Genomic DNA, 11,328 nt, shown 5'->3' on the forward strand with positions numbered 1-11,328 from the left:
GTGACTAGTGAAGTTATGTTTTACATTCTGAGCCATTTTCTCTAATACCGTTTATTGCCTGGAATGGGTATCAGAACTTGGTTTCTTATGGAAATGTTACCTTACTGCATGAGAGGCAGGCTAATTTAGTTGGTTTGGCTAGCTTGGAAGCTGGCGTCCCAGGCCACTTCGCTTTGGCTTCGAATGGGTTCTGGTTGTGAAAGGGTTGATCAAAGTATAATATTGGAATGGTTTTTGTTCTAAAATGTTGCTCTCAAGTATCTCGAAACCGCCTCATTGTTTTTGGAATTAAATTTGTTTATAATAGGTCTCTTCTGGCGTTGACACCTAACCCTCCCCATATCTTGGCACTGTTACTCTAGCCAGCTGCCACGTGCTTTCTAAGGCACCAGTCTGCGTTGCCTCCATCCGCGGAGACAAGAACAACGCCGTTTTTGCATGACCCTTTTCTGTCGCCATTGTGGATTCGGGCCACATGACGAGAGCCACGTGGCTTGGGGCAATGTGATTGGTTGGGCGGCGGGGCCGGCGCTCACGTGGGTGTGCGGGTGTCTTTCCAGCTGGGAGCGCGGGGTGCGCTGAGTTTGGGGGGGCCCTGGCGTGGGGGACGATGAGCGGCGGCCGGCGGAAGGAGGAGCCGACGTCGCACTCGCAGCAGCACCTGGTGGCCAACGGCGGCGGCGGCGGCGTGTTGCGGGGCTCGCTGTGGAGCAAAGCGCTGCGGAGCGACTCCGCCTGGGAGGACAAGGTGAGGCCTAAACCGGACCGGGCTACCTGGCGCCGGACAGAGCTGGCGGGAGTGGCTCGGCCCTGCGCTCTATCAGGCGGCGGGCTGGGCTGCCCAGAGGCAGCCTTGTTTGCCAGGTGGGCTGGAGTTTCTCTCTTGACGCCTGTTTGGGAAGGTCCCGTGAAGGGGATCGTCTGGAACTGAAATGGCACCCGCAGCGCAGGCTTTGACAGGGATGGGAAGCTTTTAGGCTTGCGGGGTCTATACTGTATGTTTTATACTAGAACTCTGAGATCCACCAATCGGAGGCAGGTTCAAAAGGCACATGCTTGGAACGGAAGATATCTGAACCGAGGATTGATTTATGTTTTGAATACCAGAACAGAACTGAGTTGACAGTCCTTCCATACATACCCCACTCCTGGTTACTCCCACCGTACCCTTTTCTTTTAGCGTTATAAATTACCGTTTAATAAAATATTTTAGGTCGCTTTTCAAGATAAATACTATCGCAAGGTGGCTTATAATACATAGAATACCAGTCACAAAAACATGAATGAACAGTTGTAGCTCTTACGGAGTGCTGTTTACTACCGAGGACTTTCAGCCCTTACTGTCAACAGTCATGCTCATTTTAGGAGGTAGTGTTGCATTTTCTTGTCCCCGTTGTTAAATAATTGGGAGTTGGAAATCCTTGCTGATCAAATTATTCTTATGTTACTCAGTAGATCCCAGTCTCTCTTCTGCCTGCCTCATTGCTGTTATTTTGGGATACGATTTTAATTTTGGCTCCACTGGTGCCTTACAGAGAGGTCTCAGACAAACTAGTTAGTGGTCAGCAAGCTTTAACAAAACAATAGCATGCTTGAAGCATAATCCATTTAACACAGTGGAACTGTCTTCGAAACAAGTAGGATTGGGCTGCACATATGAAGGTGCTGAAAACCTACAATGAGGATTTTCCATCCCAAAACATTGGGGGGGGGGGTTCCTCCAAAAAGCAGGATGCCTGGTAGTGTGACTAAGCCAAGCATTGGTCTTTGGTGCATCTATTTTGTCTTGATGCCTTTGGGGGGGCTTATCTTCCTTGCAGTGTTTAACATTTACTGTTGTCTTAGTGGTTCGATACAGAATCTTACTACCTTAGCTGTTGGAAAAAACAAACTTGGTCTGCCCAAGATGCATGTTTTCAGCCTGCTATGCTTAAACCACTCCACTTAAGGAAAGGTGGGCATGGTCAATTAAAAACATAGAGCACCCCTAGAATTTTGCTGGAATATATTTCACCTCTTACTGTTTTATCTTGTGCAAACTGAGATACTCCTCATGTCTATTGGAAACTATTCTGCAGAACAATCAGTGCTATTATTCCACAATTGTTTTTGGAGCTTTTTTTTAGTGTTGCAAAGTGTTGCTGTAGTTCACATATTCAAAGAAACAGAAGCAAAAGAGAATGATTTACTTCACTAAAATTGCAAAGTAAATCAAACATATTTAAAGTGACTATCTGAATGATATCAACTGTTTTAATATAGATGGTTCCTCCCTGCTAAAACAAGATCAGCACAGCACAAGTCTTGTTTTGATTATTTGAGCTGACTGCAGATGTTGCCACCACTCAGCATATGCTCAGAGGCACATGTTGGGCTCCTGCTGGGAGGAAGGGTGGGATATAAATCAAATAATAGATAGATAGATAGATAGATAGATAGATAGATAGATAGATAGATAGATAGATAGATAGATAAAATGTTACCAAATTCTTCAAAGCTACACAAGAAGTGGATTGGACTGTGAAAGACCAACCCAAATTGTCTTTGCATTTCGACAAATTTGTAGGGCAGTACAGTGTCTCAGAGAGGAGGGTCAGGTTTCCTGCTCCCCTGCTTCCCAATTTCTCCCTATAGCTTCCCAATTTCCCTGCTTTTTAAAGTTTGATAGAAATATCTGTTGGCTATAGGTACGTTCTTAAACTGCAAAGCTTTTTGCTTATTAGTGAATTTCCCTGCTTTTAGTCTGGGAGGTAAGAAATGGGATCCTGTGCAAGTTTGCTGAGAATGGATGCTTATTGAGTTCAGTGGGATTTACTCTCCTGCAGTCATGCTTAGGATAGGTGAAACTGACCGAGGGGATGGGGGGGGAGGGTAGGAGGAGGGTAGGTTTGATCATTTGCATGTTTATTGAGTTCAGTGGGGTTTACTTCTGTGCAGTCATGCTTAGGATAGGTAAAACTGACCATGGGGAGGGAAGCCTGGAGTGGGCAGGGGAGAAGGAAGAAGGAAGAGGGGAGGAGAGGAGGGAGGGAGGGGGAGGAGAGGGGAAGGAGGGGAAAGGCAGGTCTGATCATTTGCATGCTTATTGAGTTCAGTGGTATTTACTTCTGTGCAATCATGGCTAGGATAGGAAAAACTGACCATGGGGGAGGGGGAGGGGGAAGGGAGAGTAGAGGGAAGGAAGAAGGGGGGGAAGGAGGAGATTGAAAGTGGAGGGGGAGGAAAGAGGCAAAAGGGAGGTGATGGGAGGGAGGAGGAGGGGAGGGAAGGTTTGATCATTTGCATACTTATTGAGTTCAGTGGGATTTTACTCACATGCAATCATGCTTGAAAATAAAAGGGACTGCCTTCAAGTTGATTCCAACTTATGGCGACCCTATGAATAGGGTTTTCATAGTAATCGGTATTCAGAGGTGGTTCACCATTGCCTTCCTCTGAGGCTGAAAGGCAGTGGCTGGCCCAAGATCACCCAGTGAGCTTCCTGGCTGTCTGGGGATTTGAACCCTGGTCTCCCACGTGGTAGTCCTAGGATAGGTAAAACTGACCATGGGGAAGGGGGAGGAAGGGGAAGGAGGGGATTGCAAGGGGAAAGGAAGGGAGAGGGAAGGGGTAAGGGGGAGGGGATAGGAGGAGGAGGAGGGGAGGGGTGGTTTGATCATTTGCACACTTGTTGAATTTAGTGGGATTTACTCCTGTGCAACCATGCTTAGGATAGGTGAAACTGACCTGGGGGAGGTGGAGGGCAGGAAGGAGAGGGGAGGGGAGGATTGGATGGGTGAGCACTGGACAGAGGGGAAGCCCCTTTCCTTTCCAAGAGGAAAACATTGTCAACAGTATCATTCTTTCTCAGGGTTTCCCCCACCTTTTTATTCTACAGCAGGCACATGTAGCCTCCCACCCAAATTTAAACCAAAGCTGTCCCTGGCCACATCCACACCAGGCCTTTATTTCACTTGAGACAGTCATGGCTTCTCCCGAAGAATCCTGGGAAGTGTAGTTAGTGAAGGGTGCTGAGAGTTGCTAGGAGATGCCCTGTTCCCCTCACAGAGCTTCAGACAAAGCAGCTGACTCTTAAACCTCTCTGGCCAATGGAGCTGTGTCTGGGGAATAGGAGTCTCCTCTAAGCACCGTTCACAAACTACACTTCCCAGGATTCTTTCAGGGAAGCCATGACTGTCTCACGTGGAATCAAAGTCTGGTGTGGGTGTGACCCCCTGATTAGCCAAGCCCAGCAGCTGTGAGTCTGGCTTTTAGAACACTGATAGTTGGTTCTTGCTGAGCATGCCCAACACTATCATTCAGTTCAAGCCAAAATTTCTTAAATTAATTAAAAATCAGCCAGGCATTTTTAAAACTTTTAAACTGCAGATGATGAAGGTCAGAGTATGGGGCAAGGTCAGGAATAGGATTCCAGGTACTCTGTGAATATGGCTGATTTTTAATGAACTTCAACAGATTATGAGAACTCTGACAGAAAAAAGTCCAAAAGGGGTCTGGGTTTTCTCTCTCTCTTTTTACACTTGAACTCTGGATTCTGTCTGACTGTTTTGTGTATCACCGTGAAAATTTAGAGGGTTGTTAAGCAAGTGTTTCTGAGTTCAGGCTATAAGTTTTATAAGGTTTTGTTTTGAAATGAGCTTATGGGAAGGATCAGAATGGCATGCGGGGTATTTTCAATTTAATATTGCAGAATGTGAAAAATCCATGCTGACTATAGTATACAGCCACTCTCATGGCTGTATAATTATCCTGTGGTAAAAGGTGCAACTTCTCCCCACCTTTTCGTTGCAAATGGAAACTCCCATCCTCCCTGTCAATAATTGTAAGTAATGGTGTACCTGTTTGAGGGGGTGATCTTGTACCCTGGCATTAAAAAATACCTGCGTGGCTAGAAACAAAATAGCACTTTGGGTTATCCTTTTCTTCTCAGTTCATACTTGTCTATGATGTCTGGGTACCTAGTAGCATCTCTTTGCTAGGGAGAAAAACACGTACATACACACACACAAAGTCGTTTAAGATTTATTTGTTCCATTCATATTGAGGAGAAATAGATATTAAGTATATAATCTGTGCTTGATCACCACATGGAAAAAAAGATATTACGGCTACAATCCCACATCAGGTTACCAGGGACTGAACCCTTATTGAGTTCAGTGGGTCTTATTCCTTATAAACATGTAGGATTGCACTGTAAGATGCGAGAAAAAGACTTTGTATTGATGATGCCTTGAAAACCCATTTATTTGTGTGATAGTACTGGAGGGGGAGGAGTACTGCAATATTAAATAAAATAAAAAATTAAATAAAATAAAAATAATAATAAATACTGCAATATGACAGTTACTCTGTCATCTCCATCTCATCTAGCTCAAACTGACTGTTTGTCATCTAGCTGTGTGTTTGCACTTTTACAAATAGGGTAATGCTGTCAGGTCTGGAAAAAAGTCAAGCTGCTTAGACAGCCCAAATTTTAACTGTGAGAATAGTGGTTAGAGTACTGGACTCAGATAGCAGAGTCCAAGATTCAAATCCCTGCTTGGCTGGGAAGCTCAGCGAGTGGCTTACTTTGGGTACGTCACATTCTCTCTCAGCCTAACCTGTTTTGCAGGGCAGATGAAGACTGAGTATTTTAAGCATTTCCCTCAAATGCTTGCAAAATCACTTTGAACAAAGTAGTCGAGGTACCTTCAGAGCTTCTTTTTGTCAGAGGAGGAATTCAGTAAGATGCATGAATTACATCTGAACTTTGATTTTTGTCTCTTCTCCACAGGATGAATTTCTAGATGTGATTTACTGGTTCCGGCAGATCATTGCTGTTATTTTGGGAGTGATCTGGGGCATTGTTCCACTGAAGGGATTTGTGGGCATAGCAATGTAAGTTTTTGTTCCTTCTTGTTTTTTTTGGTTATATATTGAAAAGTTGCTGAGAAAAGTTGGAAAAGGTGAGATGACAAGATGATGGACATACGCCCCAAATCTGACATTTATTTTCTCTATGCCTTGCATTATAAATTGCTGTGAGTTGGCAACTCCCATATTGTGAGCCTGCAATCTTCTTGTAGTGCAGTTTGTGGAAAAGACAAGAAAGGATAATGTCTTCCTTTCACTGGAGAGGGGACAAAAGGAAACCAAAATAAGGCAGACATACGCTAAAAAGTCTAGATAAGAATAACGGTGTTGATTTTTAAAAAAAGTTGCAATGCTTTGTGCAGTGAATATGCACTAACACTGGCCATTCAGATGCTTAAATATACTTGCCTAGGTATTTTAAATGTTTCAGTTCTGTGTGTGAGTAGCACCTAAAATTATAGTTCTGACTGTGAAGTTATGTTGGTGTAGAAGAATGTGCATTATCTTCTTAGCCCTGACAAGAGAAGATAAAAGTTAGTAAACAAAATACCATGTAAAGTTCTTGTATATGTGCTACTCCTTCAGCTTCGTTAACTGTAAGGTTTTTGGTAGGTTGTGGGGAGAGAGTTTGGGGATTACCAGCTGGTGATTGCTGTGGCCTTGCTTGCAAGTTCATAAACACGTTTAGCTACAGAGCGATAGTATAGGGAATGTCAAGGAGAAAGATAATCTTTTCCCCCACTTATGTGGGGAAATTCAACAGCTTCATCAGCCCAATTTCTTAACTATGATGCCAGTCTGGTGTCATCATTAGAGTGTTGGCCTTGCAGAGTCCAAGATTCAAATCTCTGCTTAGTTGTGAAGCTCGTGTGAGGCTGATTTTGAAGAGCTAGAAATTTCAGCTGGCAAGATTGTTGACTAGAGCTAGTTATTTGCTACATGTGACTTGGCTTTTGTACTAGCTTCTGGTTTGTTTCTGAGCTCAGTTCAAAAGTGCCAGTTATTGCCTTTAAAGGCCTAAAATAACTCAGGACCAGGATACTTAAAAGAACTGCTGCTTACTCAGTGGGTCTGCCAACTTCTTTCAGATAATCTGAGGAGGCCCTGTTCCATGTGCTTCTGCCACCTGAAGTTTGGTTGCTGGGAACTTGTAATAGGGCCTTCTCGGTTGGCATGCCTTGGTTAGAGAATGCCCTTATCTGGGAGGTGTATTTTGCTCCTTCCCTGATGTCCTTTCTCTTGAAGCAGAAGATCTGTTTCCAGGAGGCATTTGGCATTTTGGATGTTTGAGTCGGATTTGTTTTTTCTTCTTGATGTCTTGCTGCTATTAGTCTTTATTAACCTCTGTCTTTTATGTGTGTGTAAACACACATGTGTTTAATGTTTTTAATTGTTTCATTAACTTTTTGATGTTAGCTGCCTTGAGTCCCTCTGTTTGGGGCAGAAAGGTGGGATACAATTTTTAGAATAAAATTCATATATTTTGGCAGCTTTGTGAAGGAAAAAAATCTACTGTTTTTACTATTAAATATCTCCAATTCTAAATTATTACTGCTAAATATCTCCAATTCCCTTTGGGATAGATTTCTAGTAGTAAACTTAGTATCAATTCATATTGCTATTGTAGCAAAAAACAATTGCCACCAACTGGTTGTGTGGTGTTAAATAGTTCATAGATTTGAGTGAGGAAGGGAGGGAAGCATCAGGGAAAATCTTATTTGTTGGATGGGGTGAGTGAGCAGGTCAATATTTTTAAGAAAATAATGTCTTTACCTTGTTAAATAATAATCAAAAGATTATTATAAGATACTGTGTACTTGGAAGCAGCCCTGCCATGAAAAAAAGTAAGGGCAGCCTCTTTGCCACTAGGTGTAGTTGACAGAGTAGAAGAAACAGATCTGATCCATGGGCCACACTCCACCAGGAAGCTCTTCTGCAAATGCCTCAGAAGCTACAGAATGGGAGCTATAGAAAAGCATAGTAATGCTGTTTTGCATTTCCCATTAAATTCAATGAGACTTGCACAAGAAAACTTCCTGGTGGAGTGTGGCTGACATATTTGATATCTTCACATTGTGTAAGCTAAAAATGCTGGTTTCCAATACTCTTCTTTTCTCTCCAGATTCTGCCTGATAAATGCTGGAGTCCTGTACCTCTATTTTAGTAGCTTCCAGCAGATAGACGAAGAAGAGTATGGTGGAACATGGGAACTAACAAAAGAAGGATTCATGACGTCTTTTGCATTGTTTTTGGTAATCTATTCTACTTATTTGTAGATTGCTGGCACCATGCACACATATAAAATGAGAGACAGATCATCACCCCAAGAAATGTAAAAATCTTTAAATAGAGGGAAAGGAAACAGAGTAGAGGTAAGGGAACAAACGTTACAAATTACATTAGACTGTAACTGACTAGAGTACTGATAGCTAAGAATTTAAAAGGTTACTGTATAGATTTTAGAAGTATCTAATAGGAAAGGCTTTTATAACCTATGCTATTTCAGTCTGAAGGGGTAGTGTGTGTGTTTGAATGATCATCCACCAAAAACTTGCCTGCATGTAGAAAGCCTTCTTCCTAACATTTTATTCTCCTATGTGCTAGGAATTTTGTTTCATGGGAAAGCATTAAAATACTTTGGATTGCCAGTAAAGGATTTGTAATACAAGACAAGAGAAAGCTTTGCCACCGCAATCTACTGAATGTACAAACCAGTCCAGATACTGGTGGTACTAGGAGCAAAACTGGAGGATTTCTGGAATTTTATTTACATAGAAGTTTGGTTCATCCTGTACCTGAGGTTCTAGATAGATACCAAAGAATGTAAACAAGTTTCACTTGCCTTTTATACAGTATATACTGTAGCCATTTCTCAGCATTTCATCTTTGTCATGCTCCAAGTTATCATAGCCATTGCGTGTTAGAGAAGTCCCCACCTCTTTATCACTCTTGCAAAACAATGTGGCTTCTAACAATAGAAATACAAACTGTTCTTAAAGTTTCTCCTTTTTTTTGCCATTGATTGCAGTAATGCCACCTTATTCAAAAAGAGGAAAACAAAATATTTCCAGCTTGGGATTTGATGGGTAGCACAAATATAAGAATCTAAACATTAGGTATTTTGCTGATGTTATCTTGTTTGTACTCCCTTTCAGGTTGTCTGGATAATCTTCTACACTGCCATCCATTATGATTGACAAAATCGGCCAAATCAGTTGTATTAATAGATTGAAGAACATTTTAAGAAGCAGCTCCTGATGGACTGGGGGGAGGTAAAATAAGCCAGCTTTTATACCCTTGGTCCAAGGAGAAGAAACAAGCCTCTTGGCTTTTGAGAAGAGAAATTGAGTCTGTCTTGATTAAAGAAATGTTGCTTTTGCAGAACTTTTCAAAAAAGCCATCACAATGTTTTGCAAATAGTTCAAGACTGTTCAACCTTTCAGCCCTCTTTGTGACTTTATCTGGTACACCAATGTCAATCTTCTGTATTCTAAAAGGGTGACCTTAGTAATAATTTGTGCTCATTACTTTGCCCACTGTGAATGAGATCAATTCAATTTGTGACTTGTCTTCCATTCACTAGATGTGCAGTTTTATAACAGTAAACATCATGAGGCATTTGGCAGGAAGAGAACTCTACAGAAATTATTTTAAGAGCATAGAGTTTGATGGTTGTCCTCGGCTTGTTTTAAGAAAATTAAAGATCTGATCTAAAAATTGATTGTATTAAGTATTAATGCCTTCAACTAGTTCATTCCGGGTTTCTTAAATTTTGGTTGCTTAGCAGTGTTACAACAAGAATCTTCCACTTATTTTCTAAAACTTTGTGTTTAATTCCGTATAGAGCACATACTGGGACTACCTGGTTATATTGTTGAACATTCACAAATGGTCACCATAGTTTAGGAACACATTCATGGTTCCGTTAGCCAACTAATTCAGTTCTCAGAGCCTACCTCAGAGTTTAGTGGTCTAAAATGTGCAAAGTAATTCCAGACATATTTCAGAACTCAATTACTTTGGGATCTTTATAGGATTTTGAAGTTGAAACTCAACACCCACAGTAAGTTGGGCAGCTAATGTATTGTATGCAGAATTAACACTTTCAGGGTGGGAGTGGATTGACATACAATTTCAGTTTTGATGTTTGATTATTAAATAAAGGTATTAAAGATAATTACATTGGTGACTATATGCTAGTTTAGGCTACTTATGATTCTTCTGTAGAACTTTTCTAAAATATGCATTACTGTCTACATGAGTATATTTAGAAAATAGTCTGTTTTTGGACTAGACCCATCTGCTCTAATCTTAATCTAAAATGAATGGGCAGAGAGGAGATCTTTGTGCTAACATTACATTACAGTGAGAACTTGACTTGAGTCTTAACACACTGCGGATTAATTCCTATCTCTTCTTGCTGTTCTGTTAAGCCCTCATTTTTGCATATTTGATTTAGCAAGGTTGCTTTCTAGGCACTCTCTTAAATAACATCTTGCCTTTTCTTCCTCATTGATCTGTTCTTATATTGGAGAAGAATTCTGTCATAGGAGTGGAAAAGCAGAAGTACTATAAGTGCTGAGAGCCATGGCAGGAGTTACTCTTGCAGGTCTTTGTTGCCACCTTACCGAATCTTCTCTTCTGGTGTGTGGATTAATCTCTCTCATTCCCTTCATCAACCAGGAGTGACTTTTCTCCTAAGAAACTTGATCTTTGCTTGGTTTAAGTTGCATCTCTCGATCAGCATCTGATTTTGTTTACTTAAAGTTTTAGTCACCTACCAAATACAGTAAATCATTTTATACATGAAAGCTGTCTAATAAATATCACATGGTTAAGAAGCTGGTATGGTTCATTTGTACTGGCATTCCCTTATTTCAGACAATTAAAACAGGGCTCACTCATCTCTTAATATTTGCTTAATGGATTAAAAAGGATGGCTAGTACTACCAGCCTAAGAGGTCTGGCCATGGACATGCTTGCTAGCATTGGCTTTGTGATACTGCTTTTCCAAGACCAAGAAAGCATAATTCTAATTTGCTTTACAACAGTAAAGGCAGACTTCCAGATACACTGACTGGGATCCTAATGAGTTCTCTCCTGTTAAATATTAGATCATCTCTGATCTCTGCCATCTCTGTTACTTTTTCAGCACCTACTGAAGAGCTTCTTCTTTCAACAAGCCTTATCCCAGTCTGAATCTGTGTTGGAATTGCTTCTTAAGATGGTTTTTAAAGCGTTTTGAAATATGTTTTTAAAGATGTTTTGTTTTAATATATTTTAATGTCTGTTTTTATGATTTATAGTGTTTTTACTGTTTATTGCCCTGGGCTCCTACTGGGAGGAAGGGCGGGATATAAATTTAATTAATAGTAAGTTCCACTTACAGAATGAATGAAGTTCCACTCACAGGACTGTCTCTGTTTCCCTTGAGCCAATTTTTGGTTGTATTATGAGGGTAGAGACACAGTTGCG

General features: G+C 41.2%; 1 protein-coding gene across 1 annotated transcript; it reads left to right on the forward strand.

Moving 5' to 3' along the window:
* The first annotated feature begins 513 nt into the window (after positions 1-513).
* On the forward strand, positions 514-10,694 carry RAB5IF (RAB5 interacting factor). The gene is made up of 4 exons (XM_061630325.1): positions 514-748; positions 5,774-5,877; positions 7,976-8,105; positions 9,009-10,694. Exons 1-4 carry the CDS (start codon positions 611-613, stop codon positions 9,048-9,050), a joined length of 414 nt encoding a protein of 137 aa, XP_061486309.1. The 5' UTR covers positions 514-610; the 3' UTR covers positions 9,051-10,694.
* The last annotated feature ends 634 nt before the right edge of the window (positions 10,695-11,328 follow it).

Source organism: Rhineura floridana, chromosome 6 (assembly GCF_030035675.1).
Source record: "Rhineura floridana isolate rRhiFlo1 chromosome 6, rRhiFlo1.hap2, whole genome shotgun sequence".
In the NCBI taxonomy this organism is placed as follows: Eukaryota; Metazoa; Chordata; class Lepidosauria; order Squamata; family Rhineuridae; genus Rhineura; species Rhineura floridana.